Source organism: Scomber japonicus, chromosome 2, assembly GCF_027409825.1.
Source record: "Scomber japonicus isolate fScoJap1 chromosome 2, fScoJap1.pri, whole genome shotgun sequence".
Lineage (NCBI taxonomy): Eukaryota > Metazoa > Chordata > Actinopteri > Scombriformes > Scombridae > Scomber > Scomber japonicus.
In genome coordinates, this window is record NC_070579.1 from 1,114,813 (window position 1) to 1,138,486 (window position 23,674).

The 23,674-nt window shown below is 44.9% G+C and overlaps 1 protein-coding gene across 1 annotated transcript in view; it reads left to right on the forward strand.

Annotated features, from left to right (window-relative positions):
* LOC128377823 (NACHT, LRR and PYD domains-containing protein 12-like) overlaps nt 1-23,674 on the forward strand; it is a 419,396-nt gene that overhangs the window by 337,287 nt on the left and 58,435 nt on the right. Inside the window, exon 4 of the mRNA XM_053337597.1 lies at nt 10,837-11,010. Within this exon, the coding sequence (XP_053193572.1) occupies nt 10,837-11,010 (174 nt within the window). The remainder of the gene's footprint in view (nt 1-10,836; nt 11,011-23,674) is intronic.

A 23,674-nucleotide genomic window follows, 5' to 3' on the forward strand; every position in this document is an offset into this window, starting at 1 on the left:
GCCTGCCTGTGTTATTGAACTTTGACTGACTCTGTCTGTGTGCTTGTGTGCCCGAGATTTAAGAAACCTGTGACACGTACACATGAGGATAATTCACCTTCTATAATCTGATCAAACTATGATCATTAGAATAATAATAGCACTAGATTAGAAAGACACAGTCACATTTTACTCCTCCACAAATTCCAGAAATGAGCCTCAAATCTGTTCACAAGTTATATTTAAACATTGCCAAAACTAAATGTATGATATTTTCCATTGGCAGGGAAGTACCTGTGTCTCAGGGTGTGAGACTGAACTTCTGACCTGTTATAAATACCTTGGCATTTTAATTGATGATCGGCTTTCTTTTAAACCACATGTAGAAAACCTGATAAAAAAATTAAGACTGAAACTGGGATTCTTCTTTTTCCGTCACAGATCTTCTTCTTCTTTTGCTACCAGTAAAAAGTTGGTTGCTGCCACTTTCCTTCCTGTACTTGATTACTGAGACCTTTTGTATCACGGTGCTTTAACCCTTTATAGGACACTCATTGAAAGGAAGGAAGGATGGAGGAAGGAAAGGAAGGAAGGATGGAGGAAAGAAGGAAGGAAGGAAGGTAGGGGGTAGGTACTTATTAAAGTTTATTTTTTCTGGCTTTTTTTGCCTTTAATATTCAGGTTAGTAGAGACAGACAGGAGGCAGAGAGGGGGGAATGACATGCAGGATAGGACCGCTCGGTGTGGAGGACTGTAGCCTCTACACATGGGGCGGGTGCTCTACCCACTGAGCTCTACCCACTGAGCTCTACCCACTGAGCTCTACCCCAAATTTTACTTAAATGTGCCCAAAGTTGGTTCTGAATTTGGCAAGCACTGCTTTAAGTACGCTGCACCTGCTGCTTGGAGCTCATCAACCCTCCGTGTGAGAGCCATTGGAGCGACCACATATCACACCTGTTCTTGTCTCATTGGAGCGACCACATATCACACCTGTTCTTGTCTCATTGGAGCGACCACATATCGCACCTGTTCTTGTCTCAATGGAGCGACCACATATCGCACCTGTTCTTGTCTCATTGGAGCGACCACATATCGCACCTGTTCTTGTCTCATTGGAGCGACCACATATCGCACCTGTTCTTGTCTCAATGGAGCGACCACATATCGCACCTGTTCTTGTCTCATTGGAGCGACCACTTATCGCACCTGTTCTTGTTTTAATGGAGCGGTCACATATCACACCTGTTCTTGTCTCATTGGAGCGACCACATATCACACCTGTTCTTGTCTCATTGGAGCGACCACATATCGCACCTGTTCTTGTCTCAATGGAGCGACCACATATCGCACCTGTTCTTGTTTTAATCGAGCGGTCACATATCACACCTGTTCTTGTCTCAATGGAGCGGTCACATATCACACCTGTTCTTGTCTCATTGGAGCGACCACATATCACACCTGTTCTTGTCTCATTGGAGCGACCACATATCACACCTGTTCTTGTCTCATTGGAGCGACCACATATCACACCTGTTCTTGTTTTAATGGAGCGGTCACATATCACACCTGTTCTTGTCTCATTGGAGCGGTCACATATCACACCTGTTCTTGTCTCATTGGAGCGACCACATATCACACCTGTTCTTGTCTCATTGGAGCGACCACATATCACACCTGTTCTTGTCTCATTGGAGCGGTCACATATCACACCTGTTCTTGTTTTAGTGTAAATCCTGGGGTTAAGGTTTTAGCCCTGTTGCTTTCTCTGTATGTATTTTATTGTCTCTGTGTTGTGTGAGTTTTCTGTGTGTTCTTAATTGTGTAACTTTCCTATGCTGCTGTCTTGGCTTCCCTTGAAAAAGAGCTCATTGTATCTCAACGGGTCCGACCTGGTTAAATAAAGACAAATAATTAAAAAAAAATTTAGTTATATTTCCTCTTTACTATGAATATAAGTTTTCTCATAGAAGACGCTGCAGTAACTCTTCAACCTGACTTTGCTCGTCTATGACAAGTTTATGTTCAGCTTCAAGAAGACAAAGTAAAGTATCAGAGTACTTCTTCCTGTACTGTTAGTAGTAATAACATGAAGCCTGCTGAACTCATTTCCAGGATCTAGAAACTAGTTGAACTGTTGTAGCTTTTAGATTCAACATCCTCACAGACAGAAGTGTGTTTTTATCTCGACTGGACCTGTTTTTATTATCTCTGCTTATTTCCTGGTTCATACTTTAACCTTTGGACTTTTTACTGTGACGCAGATATTTTCTCCGTGTGAAGCTCGGGTAAGTGACAGTTTTCAGTTATTTGACAGTAAAAAGTGTAAAGAGCAGAAAGTGAAGCTGCTGTTAGTGTTGAGAGGAGCTCAGCTCAGTTAACAGCTGACTCTGATTAGTCCAGGACTGAGTGGGAATCAACTTTGATCCAGAACAGACTCAGACAGACTTTTTCTCTCAGTCCGCCATTTTGTCAGTTTGGTCTTTCTATAATAATATTATAAATACTCAGTTGTGTACTATATAGTAGTCTATATACTGTATACTATGGAGTAGTCTATACTACAGAGTATACAGGGAGCAGATGTTAAATGTATCATCATGTTAATGGAGGTTTTTTTTTTTTTTTAACTTCATTTATTGTTCAGAGAGAAAAAGACAGGTGAGAAATGATGTTGGATTAGATTCCTGTCCAGTGAAATAGTGTGGTGTTACACAGGTACAGATGTCATTACTCTGATGTCATTAGATTAGTAGAGAATGAACAGAGTCAGAGAGCAGCAGCATGGTAACAAGGTGGAGGAGAGAGGGAGTCATGTGACTCATTTCACTTCTGAGGAAACTCTGAATAAAGTCAGTCTGCTGCTTCAGCTTTACTGTCATCACACAATCCAGGACTGTACAGTGAAATGCAGCTGAGACACAAACACATGTCATTAGAATGAGAGAAGTGAAATAAAGCAGTTAGAGTCAGTTTGTGAGGTCCAGCTGCTGCAGTGTGATCCAACAGTCCTGCAGTAAATCCTCCTTCATCAAGCTTTAATGTTCACTTTGTGTTCATTCAGCTTCTTGCTCATTTTGGAGGCTGCACTTTGTGCTGCTGTTGAATGATATTGTTCTACTGAGAGCTGTTTCTCATATTTAGTCCATTTCTATCAATGAGGGTGGACTAAATAATAGAAACAGCTGATGTTCAGAGCATCAGAGAACAGTAGAGAGAACAGTAGAGAGTCAGTGATGCAGGAACCTGAAGCTGTTCACCTGTTCCACCTCAGCTCCTTTCATGTAGACACACTCGTGTGTCTTCACCTCCCGTCTCCTAAAATCTATCAGCTGATTGGTTTAGCTGATGTTGAGCAGCAGCCTGTCAGATGTTTGTCTCCTGGCTGTTTGTAATGGATGATGGTGGTGTGGTCCCTCCTCCAGCTGTCAGTAGAAGCACATTTGATGTTTGTAGACTTTGACAGTGAAGTGATGATGAAGTGACAGCAGCCTCACATCAGATGGACTGATGAAGGAGAATCAGCAGCATCTTCTCTCTCTGTGTTTCCTCCACAGCTGAAGCTCCAAAGTCTCTGTGACTGGATGTGAACTGAGCAGCTGAACATCTTCCATGTTGTAGTGAGTGAGTGCAGCTCTCCCAGCAGCTGTTTCTCTGCTATGGATCAGTGTGAGGACAGAGAGGAGGGAGTCCCTCCCTCTAAAAGCTCTCTGTGTGGGGAACATGACAGCCAGATCAAAGCTCAGAGGTGAGATGAGGATCTCTAACTGTCCATCACTGTTCTCCACTCACATCACTCCACCATCATTATTCACACTCACTGTCACATCTGACACTCAACTACTGAATAATAAGTCACAATAACTCAGAATGAACTACTAACTTTGTGAGTTAACAAAGAGCTCAACCACTGATTAGTCAACTAATCAACTAAGATGAGACAGCATCTTTCATCAGATGACATTTTGATGAACAGGAGAACGTTTCTCATCCACTGTCTTCTTACTGATTTTCATTCTGCTTCTAAAACTTCAGCTGCTGACAGTCTGCTCAAAATTTATCTTTTTAAACTCTTTGATTTGTTGTTTTTTTGTATCAGGATGCAGCAGCAGAGAGCAGACTCTCCTGAACCCAGCTGTGTGTCCATGAAGAGTGACCGGTCTAAGGGTGGTCTTGTTAAGTTTAAAAATGGACAACCTGCTGATGGAAGGTAAGAATGTAAAAATGGTTGGTTGGCTGTTTGGACTGAATAAACCTCCTGTGTCATGTGGGGCGGAGCAGGTGAACCAGGCACAAACACCACAGACAGGTTAAATGGAAACAGCTTTAATGCTCAGAAACCAACAGACAGGCTTACAGACCATAAAGGGAAAGCAGTTCAAATAAGGTTGAAACCAGCAGGAACAGGTAACAAGAGGAACAGGAACAGACAAGAACAGCATCACAATCTAGTGTCTAGAATGAAAGAAAATGAGTGAGAGCAGTATATGTAGTGAGGAGCTGATGAGGGAATTACACAGTGGCAGCAGGTGAGCAGGTGGGTTTGAAACTGAAGGCAGGGACAGAAACAGACAGGACAACACAAACAGAGCTTAAACAGGAATCATGACAGTCGCCCCTCAAGGGACAGCTCCCAAATGTCCCTCCAGGCTGGTCAGGAGGGAGAAGACACAGAGGAGAAAGAAGGCAGGACAGATGGACAGGACCACTCTGGAGGCTGGAAGAGCTGCTCAGGACAGAAACTTTGGAGACCAAGGTGTCAACAAAACCATGTAGAAAGGAAACCAAGAGACACGAGGATCTCAGCAGGGGGGGGCTGATGTTTTGGGAGCTGGCTGGGTGTCTGTGGAGACAGCAGAGACTCAGTGAAGCTGGGCAGCAGAGACTCTGTGAAGCTGAGCAGCAGAGACTCAGTGAAGCTGGGCAGCAGAGACTCTGTGAAGCTGAGCAGCAGAGACTCAGTGAAGCTGAGCAGCAGAGACTCAGTGAAGCTGGGCAGCAGAGACTCTGTGAAGCTGAGCAGCAGAGACTCAGTGAAGCTGGGCAGCAGAGACTCAGTGAAGCTGAGCAGCAGAGACTCAGTGAAGCTGGACAGCAGTTCTTTGGTGTTAACTAGATGCTTTTGTCTCTATTTTATTCATATCAGGATGCAGCAGCAGAGAGCAGACTCTCCTGAACCCAGCTGTGTGTCCATGAAGAGTGACCGGTCTAAGGGTGGTCTTGTTAAGTTTAAAGATGGAGATGGAAGGTAAGGATTTAAAAATGGTTGCCCCCCCCACCCCCCTTATGGTAGGTGTTGTGGGAGTTTGAGTTTGGGGTACCAGGGCCTCCACTGTGAGCCATTGGGTCCCTATTCAACCGCTGTGAGAGCTGTGTTCACATTCTCTGCAGTAAGTCAGACCTGGTCTCAGTGGGTGTTGGGCTCCATCAGGGCTGTCCCTTGTCTCTGATCCTGTTTGTGATCTTCATGGACAGAGTCTGAAGGTGCAGCAGGGGAGAGGAGAGGGTCCAGTTTGGAGACCTCAGATTCGCCTCTCTGCTGTTTACGGTTGATGTTGTTCTGTTGGACTCTACAGTTGAATTCCTCCAACAGGCTCTGGGATGGTTTGCAGCTGAGTGAAGTGGTCAGGAAGAGAGTCAGCACCTCCAAATATGAGGTCATAGTGCTCTGCTGGAAATAGGTGGACTGCTCCCTCAGGGTTGGAGGAGGGGGGAAGGTGCTGCCCCAAGTGGAGGAGTTTAAGTATCTGGGGGTCTTCTTCACAGTGAGGGTAAGATGGAGCGTGAGATTGACAGGTGGATGGGTGCAGCATCAGGTGGATGGGTGTAGCATAAGGTGGATGGGTGCTGCATCAGGTGGATGGGTGCAGCTGAGCCTGAAAGTGCAGCTCTCAGTTTAGCAGTCAGTCTACGTCCCAACCCTCACCTCTTCTCACCAGCTTTGGGTAGTGACCCAAACAATGAGATGTTGGATCCAAGCAGAGAGTGTCTGTGCTCAGCCTTAGAGATAGGGTCAGGAGTTCAGAAATCCGGGGAAGCTAGGAGTAGAGCTGCTGCTCCTTCACATGGAAAGGAGCCAGCTGAGGTGGTTTGGGATCCTGGTCAGGATCCTCCTGGACTCCCCCCTTTAGAGGAGTTCCAGTCACATCCAACTGGGAGGAGACCCAGAAAACGCTGGAGGGATAATATATCCCTTCTGGCCTGGTTGGGTGTCTGTGGAGGCACTGAGTAGCAGTTGCTTGGTGTTAACTACATGCTTTTTCACTTCTTTATTCATATCAGGATGGAGCAGCAGAGAGCAGACTCTCTTGAACCTAGCTGTGTGTCCATGAAGAGTGACCGGTCTAAGGGTGGTCTCGTTAAGTTTAAAGATGGACAACCTGCTGATGGAAGGTAAGAATTTAACATCCAGTAATCAGAGCAGCATTTACATTTATGAAAACACATAAAGCACCAGGGCCAGTCTTTAAAAAGATGTTTAGATCACCTTGTAGCTGCTCTAACAGAGTCTGTACAGAATAAAAGCTGCTTGATGCTGTGTTCATCCATCTGAAGGTGAACTGTGATGTTTATATTTCCATCTTTAGTTATTGAGGTTAACACAGATTGTTACCGAGCCATAGAACTGCTGTGGAACATCCTCACTTACTTCTTCTTCTGTTGACTCATGACCAAGTCGCTGCCATCCTCTTTTCATCACTGCAGCAATATGAACTCATCAGTCACTCTGTTCTGAAACAATTTTGTTTCATTCTGACATTTAAACTGAATCAGAATACTTTATTGTCATGACCATTACTGCTTCAACCAAATTCTCGTGCAACCCCTCCGTGGTGCGACATAAACAACATAAACATAACATAACAGAAAGTATAAAAATATAAAATATATATAAAAAACATAATCATATACAGTCATCATATGAACAAGTCAGTGTAGATGCTGCAGTCTGTATTTCACATTGTATTGTACTTATTTAAAGTTAATAATTTAAAAGAGTATATTTCTGGAGATTGCTGTTCAGCTCCTTGGTGGCAGAAGGATAGAAGCTGCTCAGGAGTCGTGAAGTGCAGGTTTTAAGGCCCCTGTAGCGCCTACCAGAGCGTCGTAGCGTGAGGAGTCTTTTACTATGTTAGTGGCCCGTCGTAAGCAGCGGGACCTGTAGATGTCTTCAAGGGAGGGGAGGTGTGTGTTGGTGACGGTCTGTGCAGTGTTTATTGCTCTCTCTAGTGTTTTCCTCTCAGCCTTGGTGCAGTTTGTAAACCACACCAGGATGCTTTCCACTGAACATCTATAGAAGGACAGCAGCAGCTCCTGAGAGAGGTTAACTTTCCTTAATGTCGTCAGAAAGTAGGGGTGCTGCTGTGCCTTCTTCATGAGAGATCCTTTGATGTGCAGGGGAGCAGGTTCCACACTCCTCTTTCTCCAGAAGTCCACTATCAGTTATTTTGGTTTACTGAACACCTTGGTTTTATTGTTCATTCTAAGGATCCGGTGGTAATTTTAATAATTTACAGACCTCCCAAAGAAAACTGCATTTATAACAAACAGTTTAATGAGCTTTTATCTCATTTTATGTCCAAGTATGACAAATCCTCTTTTCATCACTGCAGCAATATGAACTCGTCAGTCACTCTGTTCTGAAAGATTTCTATTAATTCTGACATTTAGGGGTTGAGCATAGCTCAGCGGGTTGAGCACCCGCCCCATGTGTTGAGGCTACAGTCCTCGCTGCAGGCGATCCCGGTTCGAATCCCAAGTCAAGCGATCTTATCCTGCGTGTCATTCCCCCTCTCTCTGCCTCCTGTTTCCTGTCTGTCTCCACTGTCCTGTCCATTAAAGGCAAAAAAGCCCGAAAAAATATACTTTAAAAAAAAAAAAAATTCTGACATTTAAACTGATGATTAATCCTTCATTTCTTTGGTTTTAACTTCATGCCTTTGTCTGTTTTATTAGTATCAGGATGCAGCAGCAGAGAGCAGACTCTCCTGAACCCAGCTGTGTGTCCATGAAGAGTGACTTCTCTATGGGTCGTCCTATTAAGTTTAAAGATGGACAACCTGCTGATGGAAGGTAAGAATTTAACATCCAGTAATCAGAGCAGCATTTACAGGAGTTCATTTAGTCATCATGACAGAACATCTTTAATAAGCTGAGTGCAGATTTGAGTCATTAAATGTCCTTAAACGTGATGTTTTCTCCACAGAGTTCAGCAGCAGAGCTCAGAGGTTCCCAGTGATCAGTCTGCACAGCAGCATCAAACACAGCTGGACTCCATATTTATGGTGTGTACATGTACAAACACACCTTTTACTATTAACTCCATCAACCACAGATGAAATAGTAAAGTAGCATTCAGGTCCTAACAGTGTCCATGCTGCTCTGTTTAGACCAGCAGGCCTTCAGACTGACACATGAATCACATGTTGTGTTCTACCAGTTTAAATGAAATGTTCACTTTATCTTTCTGTTCCAGCTGCTGGAGGAGAACATCGTCACTTTTGTGAAGAACGAGCTGAAGAGAGTCCAGAGGGGTCTGAGTCCAGATGACCCAGAATGCTTAGAGAGTCAGAGTGAGGATGAGGAGGTGTTGGACGGTGAGGAGGAAGAGCAGAGGAGGAGCAGCAGAGAGGCATTTCTGAAGATCACAGTGCACTTCCTGAGGAGAATGAAGCAGGAGGAGCTGGCTGAGCGTCTGCAGAGCAGTAAGAGGATTTTAACAGATTTAACATGATGGAGAGGAAATGGAGGCAACATGGGAGAGGTTTATATTTCAAACTCTGCTGTAAATATGCTGCACACATCTGCATCAGATCAGAGGCTGTTTGTCCTCCACTGATGAGCTGAATAAAACTGATGGAGGAGGAAAAACTACACAGACACACTTACATGTTGAGATTTCTAGACTTTCTGTTGGATCCACTCACTGATTTCATTTGTTGTTTGTTCATTCAGGAGCTCGTGCTGCAAAGTGTCGACGTAAACTCAAGTCTAACCTGGAGAAGAAGTTCCAGTGTCTGTTTGAGGGGATCGCTAAAGCAGGAAACCCAACCCTTCTGAATCAGATCTACACACCGCTCTACATCACAGAGGGAGGGACTGCAGAGGTCATTGATGAACATGAGATCAGACAGATTGAAACAGCATCCAGGAAACCAGACAGACCAGAAACAACAATCAGACAAGAAGACATCTTTAAAGCCTCACCTGGAAGAGATGAACCAATCAGAACAGTGATGACAAAGGGAGTGGCTGGCATTGGGAAAACAGTCTTAACACAGAAGTTCACTCTGGACTGGGCTGAAGACAAAGCCAACCAGGACATAGACTTCACATTTCCATTCACTTTCAGACAGCTGAATGTGGTGAAAGAGAAAAAGTACAGCTTGGTGGAACTTGTTCATCACTTCTTTACTGAAACCAAAGAAGCAGGAATCTGCAGGTTTGAAGAGTTCCAGGTTGTGTTCATCTTTGACGGTCTGGATGAGTGTCGACTTCCTCTGGACTTCCACAACACTGAGATCCTGACTGATGTTACAGAGTCCACCTCAGTGGATGTGCTGCTGACAAACCTCATCAGGGGGAAACTGCTTCCCTCTGCTCGCCTCTGGATAACCACACGACCTGCAGCAGCCAATCAGATCCCTCCTGAGTGTGTCGGCATGGTGACAGAGGTCAGAGGGTTCACTGACCCACAGAAGGAGGAGTACTTCAGGAAGAGATTCAGAGATGAGGAGCAGGCCAGCACCATCATCTCCCACATCAAGACATCACGAAGCCTCCACATCATGTGCCACATGCCAGTCTTCTGCTGGATCACTGCTACAGTTCTGGAGGATATGTTGAAAAGCAGAAAGGGAGGAGAGCTGCCCAAGACCCTGACTGAGATGTACATCCACTTCCTGGTGGTTCAGGCCAAACTGAAGAACATCAAGTATGATGGAGGAGCTGAGACAGATCCACACTGGAGTCCAGAGAGCAGGAAGATGATTGAGTCTCTGGGAAAACTGGCTTTTGAGCAGCTGCAGAAAGGCAACCTGATCTTCTATGAATCAGACCTGACAGAGTGTGGCATCGATATCAGAGCAGCCTCAGTATGCTCAGGAGTGTTCACACAGGTCTTTAAAGAGGAGAGAGGGCTGTACCAGGACAAGGTGTTCTGCTTCGTTCATCTGAGCCTTCAGGAGTTTCTGGCTGCTCTTCATGTCCATCTGACATTCAAGTCTGGAGTCAATCTGCTGGAAGAAGGACAAACAACATCCTGGTGGTCTAAAGTCTTTAAAGACAAATCACCACGTTTCTACCAGAGTGCTGTGGACGAGGCCTTAAAGAGTCCAAATGGACACCTGGACTTGTTCCTCCGCTTCCTCCTGGGTCTTTCACTGCAGACCAATCAGAATCTCTTACGAGGCGTGCTGACACCAACAGGAAGTATCTCACAGACCAATCAGGAAACAGTCGAGTACATCAAGAAAAAGATCAGTGAGAATGTTTCTGCAGAGAGAAGCATCAATCTGTTCCACTGTCTGAATGAACTGAATGATCGTTCTCTAGTGGAGGAGATCCAACAGTCCCTGACATCAGGAAGTCTCTCCACAGATGAACTGTCTCCTGCTCAGTGGTCAGCTCTGGTCTTCATCTTACTGTCATCAGAAAAAGATCTGGACGTGTTTGACCTGAAGAAATACTCTGCTTCAGAGAAGGCTCTTCTTAGGCTGCTGCCAGTGGTCAAAGCCTCCAACAAAGCTCTGTAGGTGCACACAGAACTATCCAGATTAATCTTTGCTCAAGTCATATTTACAATAGTTCTCTATCGATACATAGATATCTATCTATCTATTTTCTTTATGTTTCCAGGTTGAGTGACTGTAACCTCTCAGAGAGAAGCTGTGCAGCTCTGTCCTCAGTTCTCAGCTCCCAGTCCTCTAGTCTAAGAGATCTGGACCTGAGTCACAACAACCTGCAGGATTCAGGAGTGAAGCAGCTTTCTGCAGGACTGGAGAGTCCACACTGTGGACTGGAAACTCTCAGGTCAGTTTTTATGATTATGTTTATAAAGTAATATTTAGTGTTTTCCCCAGTTTCTAGTTTACATGAAGAGTTCTTATACCAAACATACTTTCTGTACCTTCTGAGTCGATGTGTTGTAATATCAGAGGTGGCAAAAGTCTTCTCATTTTGTACTAAAGTAGAAGTACTGATTCAACTCAGAGAGTTCAGATCAGTTAAATGTATTCAATGTATTTAAGTACAAAAGTTAAAATGAATTTTTACCTCATTTGATAACTCAACAAAACCAAAAAAGTCCTTAGCACACAAAAAAGGAAAGTTTTGCTCTTTTGTCAAAAAGTAAATGTATGTAAGTACAAAAGTAAAAAGTAATATATACACAGCCCGAAGAAGGGACATGGGACCCCGCTCCCACAGACACACCACCAGTGAGAGGGGCCAAAGGGGTCGGGTGCAGTGCGAGCTGGGCAGCGGCCGAAGGCGGGGACCTTGGCGGTCCGATCCTCGGCTGCAGAAGCTAGCTCTAGGGACGTGGAACGTCACCTCTCTGGTGGGGAAGGAGCCTGAGCTGGTGCGTGAGGTTGAGAAGTTCCGCCAAGATATAGTCGGCCTCACCTCACGCACAGCAAGGGCTCTGGAACCAGTATCCTCGAGAGGGGTTGGACTCTCGTCCACTCTGGAGTTGCCACTGGTGTCAGGCGCCGGGCCGGGGTGGCAATACTTATTGCCCCCCGGCTTGGTGCCTGTATGTTGGAGTTTACCCCGGTAGACGAGAGGGTGGCCTCCCTCCGCCTTCGGGTGGGGGGACGGATCCTGACTGTTGTTTGTGCCTATGGTCCAAACAGCAGTTCAGAGTATCCAGCCTTTTTGGACTCCTTGGAGGGGGTGCTGGAAAACACTCCCCCTGGGGATTCCCTCGTTCTGCTGGGGGACTTCAACGCCCATGTTGGTAGCGACAGTGAGACCTGGAAGGGTGTGATTGGGAGGAACGGCCCCCCTGATCTGAACCCGAGCGGTGTTCTGTTATTGGACTTCTGTGCTCGTCACGGATTGTCCATAACGAACACCATGTTCAAGCATAAGGGGGTCCATATGTGCACTTGGCACGAGGACACCCTCGGCCGCAGTTCGATGATTGACTTTGTAGTCGTGTCGTCGGACTTGCGGCCGCATGTCTTGGCCACTCGGGTGAAGAGAGGGGCGGAGCTGTCAACTGATCACCACCTGGTGGTGAGTTGGCTCCGATGGTGGGGGAGGATGCCGGGCAGACCTGGCAGGCCCAAAGGCATTGTGATGGTCTGCTGGGAACGTCTGGCAGAGTCTCCTGTCAGAGAGAGTTTCAACTCACACCTCCGGGAGAGCTTCGACCATGTACCGGGGGAGGTGGGGGACATTGAGTCCGAGTGGGCCATGTTCCGTGCCTCCATTGTTAAGGCGGCTGACCGGAGCTGTGGTCGCAAGGTGGTCGGTGCCTGTTGGGGCGGCAATCCCCGAACCCGCTGGTGGACACCGGTGGTGAGGGATGCCGTCAAGCTGAAGAAGGAGTTCTATAGGGCCTTTTTGGCCTGTAGGACTCCGGAGGCAGCAGACAGGTACCGGCAGGCCAAGCGGAACGCAGCTAGGGCGGTCGTTGAGGCAAAAACCCGGACATGGGAGGAGTTTGGTGAGGCCATGGAAAAAGACTTCCAGACGGCTTCGAAGAGATTCTGGACCACCATCCGGCGTCTCAGGAGGGGGAAGCAGTGCACCGTAAACACTGTGTACGGTGGGGACGGTGTGCTGCTGACCTGGGACGTTGTGGATCGGTGGAAGGAATACTTCAAAGACCTCCTCAATCCCACCAACACACCTTCCGGTAAGGAAACAGGGCCGGGGGACTCGGGTGTGGGCTCTCCTATCTCTGGGGCGGAGGTTGCCGAGGTGGTTAAAAAGCTCCTCGGTGGCAGGGCCCCGGGGGTGGATGAGATCCGCCCCGAGTTCCTCAAGGCGTTGGATGCTGTGGGCCTGTCATGGTTGACACGACTCTGCAGCATCGCGTTGACATCGGGGGCAGTGCCTCTGGATTGGCAGACTGGGGTGGTGGTCCCTCTTTTTAAGAAGGGGGACCGGAGGGTGTGTTCCAATTGCAGGGGAATCACACTCCTCAGCCTCCCTGGTAAGGTCTATTCGGGGGTGCTGGAGAGGAGGGTCCGTCGGATAGTCGAATCTCGGATTCAGGAGGAGCAGTGTGGTTTTCGTCCGGGCCGTGGAACAGTGGACCAGCTCTCCACCCTCTGCAGGATCTTTGAGGGTGCATGGGAGTTTGTCCAACCAGTCCACATGTGTTTTGTGGACTTTGAGAAGGCATCCGACCGTGTCCCTCGGGGGATCCTGTGGGGGGTTCTCCGGGAGTACGGGGTATCGGACTCCCTGATAAGGGCCGTCCGTTCCCTGTATGACCGGTGTCTGAGCTTGGTCCGCATTTCCGGCAATAAGTCGGACTTGTTTCCAGTGAGGGTTGGACTCCACCAGGTCTGCCCTTTGTCACCGATCCTGTTCATAATTTTTATGGACAGGATTTCTAGGTGCAGCCAGGGTGTAGAGGGGGTCCGGATTGGTGACTTCAGGATTGGGTCACTGCTTTTTGCAGATGATGTGGTCCTGTTGGATTCATCAGACCGTGACCTCCAACTCTCACTGGATCGGTTCGCAGCCGAGTGTGAAGCGGCCGGGATGAGAATCAGCACCTCCAAATCCGAGGCCATGGTCCTCAACCGGAAAAGGGTGGAGTGCACTCTTCGGGTCGGGGATGAGATCCTGCCTCAAGTGGAGGAGTTCAAGTACCTCGGGGTCTTGTTCACGGGTGAGGGAAGGATGGAACGGGAGATCGACAGGCGGATCGGTGCGGCGTCTGCAGTAATGCGTACTCTGCACAGATCCGTTGTGGTGAAGAGAGATCGATTTACCAGTCGATCTTTGTTCCTACCCTCACCTATGGTCATGAGCTTTGGGTAGTGACCGAAAGAACAAGATTGCGGGTACAAGCGGCCGAAATGAGCTTCCTCCGTAGGGTGGCTGGGCTCTCCCTTAGAGATAGGGTGAGAAGCTCAGTTATCCGGAGGGAGCTCGGAGTAGACCTGCTGCTCCTCCACGTCGAGAGGAGCCAGATGAGGTGGTTCGGGCATCTAATCAGCATGCCTCCCGGACGCCTCCCTGGTGAGGTGTTCAGGGCACGTCCCACCGGTAGGAGACCCCGGGGAAGTCCCAGGACACGCTGGAGAGACTATGTCTCTCGGCTGGCCTGGGAACGCCTCGGGGTCCCCCGGGAAGAGCTTGACGAAGTGGCTGGGGAGAGGGAAGTCTGGGTTTCCCTGCTTAGGCTGCTGCCCCCGCGACCCGACCCCGGATAAGCGGAAGAAGATGGATGGATATATCATATTCCTGCTCTCTCTGCTCACTGTTGGACTTTCCTTCAGTAGAACATTTAGATACCAACATGTGAGTCAGAATGTGTTTCTGTGATTTAATCTTTAATGAAGACTCAATGTGCATACCGTAAGCATCATTACATTTCTATTAAATCTTCTCACTGTCTTTACAAATGTTGTCAAATAATATTTAACTTGAAAGACATTTCATCTGCCACAGTTAAAACAGAATGGCATCATATTAAACTTTGACCTTCAGCAATTCAGCCTCCAGCAGCAACAGGTGGTAACCCTAACCCTCTCCTACTAACCGAAACATACAGCAGGGGGCGCTGAGTGTGAACATAAAGGCCTGAAGGACAAAATCCTGTTTACTGAGTTGAGAATGTTTTTAAGCTCATTAGATGAAGTGTTGTGTGTGTTCAGTCTGTCAGGATGTCTGATCACAGAGGAAGGCTGTGCTTCTCTGGCCTCAGCTCTGAGTGCCAACCCCTCCCATCTGAGAGAGCTGGACCTGAGATACAATCATCCAGGAGCCTCAGGAGAGAAGATCCTGTCTGCTGGACTGAAGGATCCACACTGGAGACTGGACACTCTCAGGTATGGACAGACAGGTGGACACTCTCAGGTATGGACAGATAGGTGGACACTCTCAGGTATGGACAGATAGGTGGACACTCTCAGGTATGGACAGACAGGTGGACACTCTCAGGTATGGACAGACAGGTGGACACTCTCAGGTACGGACAGATGGACACACACTCTGACTAACTGAGGGACTCTGGTTCATGTTTAATGGTGGATATGAGTGAAGGTGTATGAAGCTGATTGTGTCTTTGTCTCTTCCTCCAGGATGGACCATGGTGGACCGCAGAGACTGAAACCTGATGTGAGGAAGTGTGAGTGTGTTTTCAGTTTGATTCATGAGAACTTTCAGAAAAACTGGATAAAATATGTAAAAGAAGTGAAAAAAGTTCAAAATGATGGAAACTGTGTTTAGTCAGAAATGGGCGTGGCCGTGACCTTCACTTTACACCAAACCTGATGAACAAACATGAATATTACTGAATATCACTGTCATGTTGACTGTTCATGTTCTAACTGAATTGTTAAAGGTTCACTTACTCTGTATGTCCAAAGCTTTCAGTCACATCTCATGGTCTTCCTCAGTGATGTGTCAGTTGTTGGGACTCAGTAGGAGCAGGTTTGATTATCAGCAATAAGTAATAGTTATCAAAGATAATCATTAAAAATCAATAAAAACATGAATATGAATGAATAATTACAGTTGAAACCAGAAGTTTACATACACTGAATAAAAAGACATTAATACACTTTTCCTGTTTTTAGTCATTTAGGATTACCTAACTTATTTATTTTTGCTTGATTCCAGAATAATGAGAGAGAATTTTTTAGACTTCAAAGTCACGAGTTAACATAAATTTCATTAGTATTTGGTTGCATTGCCTTTAAACTCTATGACTTGGGTCAAACGTTTTGAATATCCTTCAACAATCTTCTCATAATAGTTTGCTGGAATTTTGGCCCATTCAAGCTGACAGAACTGGTGTAACTGAGTCAGGTTTGTAGGCCGCCTTGCTCACACATGCCTTTTCAGCTCTGCCCACAAATCTTCTATAGGATTGAGATCAGTGATGGCCTCTCCAAAACATTGGCTTTGTTGTCCTTAAGCCACTTTGTAACTCATTTGGCGGTATGCTTAGGGTCATTGTCCGTTTGGAAGACCCATTTGCGCCCAAGCTTTAACTTCCTGGCTGATTTCTTGAGATGTTGCTTCAATATTTCTACATAATGTTCTTTCCTCATGATGCCATATATTTTGTGAAGTGCACCAGTCCCTCCTGCAGCAAAACACCTTTTACCTCCAAATGTCCTTGTTTGCTTTTGCAAACTTCACTGTGGATTTATTTTATTAGTTTATTTGTCAGGGACAGTGCATATTAATAAACATATCTGTAAATATGCCAGAATTAGCCCAAAGGCTAGTTTTCATCTGTTGTCCCTGGCCAGCTGTGAGTTGGCAGCCTAAAATCAAGAAACAGATTTAAATCATTATAAGACAAGTGAGTTACAATAAGTATAAAACACAGGGTGACATAAGCAGCAGACAGTAAAAGCAAAGCAAACTACGACTGAACAAAGCGACAAACAAACAGTCACAGAGCAGTTAGACAGCAGCAGACATAAGCAAGAACTAAGGTGGGATAAAATGGACGTAAGCAGGTCAAACACATATGAGCAGCAATCAAACCAGAAGCAGGACAGCAGTAACACAACAGGACAATTCAACTGCATGAACAGGGACAGACAGAAGAAAAACAAGTTCAAGAAACATGATGAAAATAAAACTGGTCAGGCAACAAGACATTTTAACAGCAAACACAAAGACAGACGAGCAGGAACAAGTAAAAACAGCTAAAACATACATGAGCGATAAACAGCAGTTTTAGCAACAGGTCAGTTTAGTAAGGTGATGAGTTTAATCAGATTAGGGTTAGGGTTGGTTTGGGTTAGGGTTAGGGTTTGGTTCATGATAAAAGTGTTTCATATCAGTCGTTATCCATAATTGTTCTTTTTTTATGACCTATTTAAAATAAGGACCAGGGGAAGATATCAAATTTAAACACTTTAATTGTAAACTTCCTCTGAGCCGCTAAAAGACTTGAGTGAAGGCTGCTCTCACGTTTCCTCAGAGCAGAAATACTGTAGAAAGACTTGGGACCAACGTTAAATGGAGGACCAGAACAACTTCCTGTTCAGGCAGGATGGAGGAGGAAATATGAAATAAGAGAGTTGAGATGCAGCCTTTGTTATCAGGCTGTGTGACTGTGTGCACACCTGCTTCTGTCTGCTGGTATGAGGCCAACACAGTCGTCATGGAGACGCTTCAAGCTTGAATGGTTTCAGTAAAGTAGTTCATAAATCAACAGATGATAAACTGCAGCTGTATTGTGTCTCGTTCTCTCCATCAGATGCCTGTGAACTGGAACTGGATCCAAACACAATGAACACAAACCTCAAACTGTCTGATAACAACAGGAAGGTGACACGTGTGAAGGAGGTTCAGTCATATCCTGATCATCCAGACAGATTTGACTCCTCGTCTCAGCTGCTGAGTAGAAATGTTCTGACTGGTCGCTGTTACTGGGAGGTCGAGTGGAGAGGAGAAGTTTCTATATCAATGAGTTACAGAAGAATCAGTAGGAAAGGAAACAGTGGTGACAGTTTGTTTGGATGGAATGATCAGTCCTGGAGTCTGCACTGCTCTGATCGTTATGGTTACTCTGTCTGGCACAGTAAAAGAGGAACATCCATCTCCTCCTCCTCCTCCTCCTCCTCCTCCTCCTCTATCTCTAACAGAGTGGCAGTGTATGTGGACTGTCCTGCTGGCACTCTATCCTTCTACAGAGTCTCCTCTGACACACTGATCCACCTCCACACCTTCAACACCACATTCACTGAACCTCTATATGCTGGGTTTGGAGTCTGGTCTGGTTCCTCAGTCTCTCTGGTTCCTCTGTAGGAGGGAGAGTCTCTCTGGTTCCTCTGTAGGAGGGAGAGTCTCTCTGGTTCCTCTGTAGGAGGGAGAGTCTCTCTGGTTCCTCTGTAGGAGGGAGAGTCTCTCTGTGTCCTCTGTAGGAGGGAGAGTCTCTCTGGTTCCTCTGTAGGAGGGAGAGTCTCTCCTGTGGACAGGAACTCTGCTGACTGAAGATCAGCTGCTGAAATCAAACATCACACACACTCTGCACTGTGAAGCAGATCTGTCTCAGACTCAAACACTCAGTTATTTTTCCTTCTACATGATTCATTGATTAGTCTCAGTTGACTCTGCTGTTGTTACTGTCAGGATCCAATGATTATTTTACTGTAACACAATTAATTCATCAATGTATAAAACCATTTATTTCCTCACATTTAGACCAATAATAATAAAGTCCCAACGTCCTCAAACGTCATGATTAGCAGTGTCGTAGCTTGTTGCTAAAATGAGTCAAATTCATCTAACTAAACATTATTAAACATAAATAAACATTATTAAACAGGTTTTGTTCATGCTCCACTTTTATCTGGGATCAGCTGATTGATTTGGCCAAGAAGTCGTCTGATTTCTACACTGATTAATGTGTAATGTGCTTTTTTGACCACTAGGTGGCACAAAGAGGTGTTTATGAACGAGGACAGCAGGTCAAAGTTCAGCAGAGTGAAGTTTAATGTTGTCTCCATATGAGGAGGCAGGAGGTTAAAGTTGAACCTTCAGAAATAAATCAAACTTTAATGGAGTCTCTTGTTTCCTGCTGGAGCTCCGCAGGGTCCAAACACGCTTCCTTCAATTACAGGTTACCATAGCAACAAGAGCGACGCCTCCGCTAGCTAACGTTAAACAGCCCGATGAACAGCTGACGAGTCTCTACTGTCATCTACTATTTTTGTACATTACAACATATTACATATTAATGACATATTTTAAAGATATTAAACCATAAATGTGGAGAATTTTATACCCTGAAAAAGAATATCTGACATCCTGAGAATGAAACTGTAGAACTTTTATTTCATTTTGTCCCCGAATGTAAAAGTGGAATAATGTCAGTAAGATGTTTAACTGGTTTCATTTCATTTAACGAAACATGAAAAGATGTTCGCTACTGTTCCAGTGTTGTGAGATCATCTAAAGATCAGTCTTTAATAAAGTGAATTAATGAACCCAGCATGATAACTGTCCTGTTATTAACTATTCATATTATTATTACTATAACTATTATTAACTACGCTAACATTAGCCACACAAACGCTAATGTTTATTTTATTTCAACTCTAAATGACAAAGTTTGGCAGATAATGAAAGCTAACGTTATCCAGCTGATTAAATGGTTTCTAATTAGCAGCTAAAAGCACGTTAAAGGAACAGCTAGCTAGCTTAGCACAAGGTAAGTCAGATTAGCCCCAAAGCTAACTAGCATAATGACAGTAGGTGCTAAGAGCTAATTAGCATGCAATCGAGGCTAATTTAAATTATTGGCTTCCTTTTAAACCACATGTAGAAAACCTGATAAAAAAATTAAGACTGAAACTGGGATTCTTCTTTTTCCGTCACAGATCTTGTTTTTCTTTTGCTACCAGAACAAAGTTGCTTTAAGGTTAATCACTCACCGCTGGACCTTATACGCTGGAGTTGAGTCTCTGGCAGCACGCCGCCTCATACATTGGCATATTTTTATTTATAAAGCTATCTTGGTCTGATCCCCCACTATTTATGCAATTACATTTCTAAAACCCAAAGCGTTTACAGCTTACGTTCCAATGAATTTCACTTATTAAAGTTTAATGTTCAGGTTAGTAGAGATAGACAGGTTAGTAGAGATGGAGACAGGTTAGCAGAGACAGACAGGTTAGTAGAGACAGACAGGTTAGCAGAGATAGACAGGTTAGTAGAGACAGACAGGTTAGTAGAGATAGACAGGTTAGTAGAGATAGACAGGTTAGCAGAGACAGACAGGTTAGCAGAGATAGACAGGTTAGTAGAGATAGACAGGTTAGTAGAGATAGACAGGTTAGCAGAGACAGACAGGTTAGTAGAGACAGACAGGTTAGCAGAGATAGACAGGTTAGCAGAGATAGACAGGTTAGTAGAGATAGACAGGTTAGCAGAGACAGACAGGTTAGTAGAGACAGACAGGTTAGTAGAGATAGACAGGTTAGTAGAGATAGACAGGTTAGTAGAGACAGACAGGTTAGTAGAGATAGACAGGTTAGTAGAGATAGACAGGTTAGTAGAGACAGACAGGTTAGTAGAGACAGACAGGTTAGTAGAGATAGACAGGTTAGTAGAGATAGACAGGTTAGTAGAGATAGACAGGTTAGTAGAGATAGACAGGTTAGTAGAGATAGACAGGAGGCCAGGAGGCAGAGAGGGAGGAATGACATGCAGGATAGGACCGCTCGGTGTGGAGGACTGTAGCCTGTACACATGGGGCGGGTGCTCTACCCACTGAGCTCTACCCACTGAGCTCTACCCCGAATTTTACTTATTAAATGTGCCCAAAGTTGGTTCTGAATTTGGTAAGCACTGCTTTAAATACGCTGCACCTGCTGCTTGGAGCTCATCAACCCTCCGTGTGAGAGCCATTGGAGTGGCCACATATCGCACCTTGTTGCTTTTCTCTTGTATGTATTTTATCGTCTCTGTGTTGTGTGAGTTTTCTGTGTGTTTTAATTGTGTAACTTTCCTATGCTGCTGTCTTGGCTTCTTGGCTTCCCTTGAAAAAGAGGTCATTGTATCTCAACGGGACCGACCTGGTTAAATAAAGACAAATAATAAAAAAAAATTTCAGTTAGACGCTGCAGTACTTTAACTGTAATACTGCATACTACATCACTATAATACTGCAGTACTTTTACTGTAATACTGCATACTACATCACTATAATACTGCAGTACTTTTACTGTAATACTGCATACTACATCACTATAATACTGCAGTACTTTTACTGTAATACTGCATACTACATCACTATAATACTGCAGTACTTTAACTGTAATACTGCATACTACATCACTATAATACTGCAGTACTTTTACTGTAATACTGCATACTACATCACTATAATACTGCAGTACTTTTACTGTAATACTGCATACTACATCACTATAATACTGCAGTACTTTTACTGTAATACTGCATACTACATCACTATAATACTGCAGTACTTTTACTGTAATACTGCATACTACATCACTATAATACTGCAGTACTTTTACTGTAATACTACATCACTATAATACTGCAGTACTTTTACTGTAATACTGCACACTACATCACTCATAATACTGCAGTAAAGTATCAGTTGACACAGCAGTTCATTTCCTGTTTGTGGGTTCCTGCTTTTAAACTTTCACTTTGTCTTTTTACTGTGACGCAGATATTTTCTCCGTGTGAAGCTCGGGTAAGTGACAGTTTTCAGTTATTTGACAGTAAAAAGTGTAAAGAGCAGAAAGTGAAGCTGCTGTTAGTGTTGAGAGGAGCTCAGCTCAGTTAACAGCTGACTCTGATTAGTCCAGGACTGAGTGTGAATCAACTTTGATCCAGAACAGACTCAGACAGACTTTTTCTCTCAGTCCGCCATTTTGTCAGTTTGGTCTTTCTATAATAATATTATAAATACTCAGTTGTGTACTATATAGTAGTCTATATACTGTATACTATGGAGTAGTCTATACTACAGAGTATACAGGGAGCAGATGTTAAATGTATCATCAGGTTAATGGAGGTTTTCCTCTGACAGCTTGAACTTCATTTATTGTTCAGAGAGAAAAAGACAGGTGAGAAATGATGTTGGATTAGATTCCTGTCCAGTGAAATAGTGTGGTGTTACACAGGTACAGATGTCATTACTCTGATGTCATTAGATTAGTAGAGAATGAACAGAGTCAGAGAGCAGCAGCAGGGTAACAAGGTGGAGGAGAGGAGAGAGGGAGTCATGTGACTCATTTCACTTCTGAGGAAACTCTGAATAAAGTCAGTCTGCTGCTTCAGCTTTACTGTCATCACACAATCCAGGACTGTACAGTGAAATGCAGCTGAGACACAAACACATGTCATTAGAATGAGAGAAGTGAAATAAAGCAGTTAGAGTCAGTTTGTGAGGTCCAGCTGCTGCAGTGTGATCCAACAGTCCTGCAGTAAATCCTCCTTCATCAAGCTTTAATGTTCACTTTGTGTTCATTCAGCTTCTTGCTCATTTTGGAGGCTGCACTTTGTGCTGCTGTTGAATGATATTGTTCTACTGAGAGCTGTTTCTCATATTTAGTCCATTTCTATCAATGAGGGTGGACTAATTAATAGAAACAGCTGATGTTCAAAGCATCAGAGAACAGTAGAGAGAACAGTAGAGAGTCAGTGATGCAGGAACCTGAAGCTGTTCACCTGTTCCACCTCAGCTCCTTTCATGTAGACACACTCATGTGTCTTCACCTCCCGTCTCCTAAAATCTATCAGCTGATTGGTTTAGCTGATGTTGAGCAGCAGCCTGTCAGATGTTTGTCTCCTGGCTGTTTGTAATGCATGATGGTGGTGTGGTCCCTCCTCCAGCTGTCAGTAGAAGCACATTTGATGTTTGTAGACTTTGACAGTGAAGTGATGATGAAGTGACAGCAGCCTCACATCAGATGGACTGATGAAGGAGAATCAGCAGCATCTTCTCTCTCTGTGTTTCCTCCACAGCTGAAGCTCCAAAGTCTCTGTGACTGGATGTGAACTGAGCAGCTGAACATCTTCCATGTTGTAGTGAGTGAGTGCAGCTCTCCCAGCAGCTGTTTCTCTGCTATGGATCAGTGTGAGGACAGAGAGGAGGGAGTCCCTCCCTCTAAAAGCTCTCTGTGTGGGGAACATGACAGCCAGACCAAAGCTCAGAGGTGAGATGAGGATCTCTAACTGTCCATCACTGTTCTCCACTCACATCACTCCACCATCATTATTCACACTCACTGTCACATCTGACTCTCAACTACTGAATAATAAGTCACAATAACTCAGAATGAACTACTAACTTTGTGAGTTAACAAAGAGCTCAACCACTGATTAGTCAACTAATCAACTAAGATGAGACAGCATCTTTCATCAGATGACATTTTGATGAACAGGAGAACGTTTCTCATCCACTGTCTTCTTACTGATTTTCATTCTGCTTCTAAAACTTCAGCTGCTGACAGTCTGCTCAAAATTCATCTTTTTAAACTCTTTGATTTGTTGTTTGTTTGTATCAGGATGCAGCAGCAGAGAGCAGAGTCTCCTGAACCCAGCTGTGTGTCCATGAAGAGTGACCGGTCTATGGATCAGCCTATTAAGTTTAAAGATAGACAACCTGCTGATGTAAGGTAAGAATTTTAAAAAATAAAAATGGGTGGCCGATTGTCGAACGTCTGATTCAGGAGGAAAAATGTGGATTCTGTCCTGTCCGTGGAACAGTGGACCAGCTCTTCACCCTGCAGGGTTAGGGTTAGGGTGGGAGTTCACACATCCAGTCTACATGTGCTTTGTGGACTTGGAGAAGGCTTAGGACAGTGTCCCTCGGGGGACCTTGTGGGAGGTGTTGTGGGGGTTTGGGGTACCAGGTTCTCAGCTGTGAACCATTGGGTCCCTATACAACCGCCGTGAGAGCTGTGTTTACATTCTCTGCAGTAAGTCAGACCTGGTCTCAGTGGGTGTTGGAACCCATCAGGGCTGTCCCTGGTCTCTGATCCTATTTGTGATCCGTCTG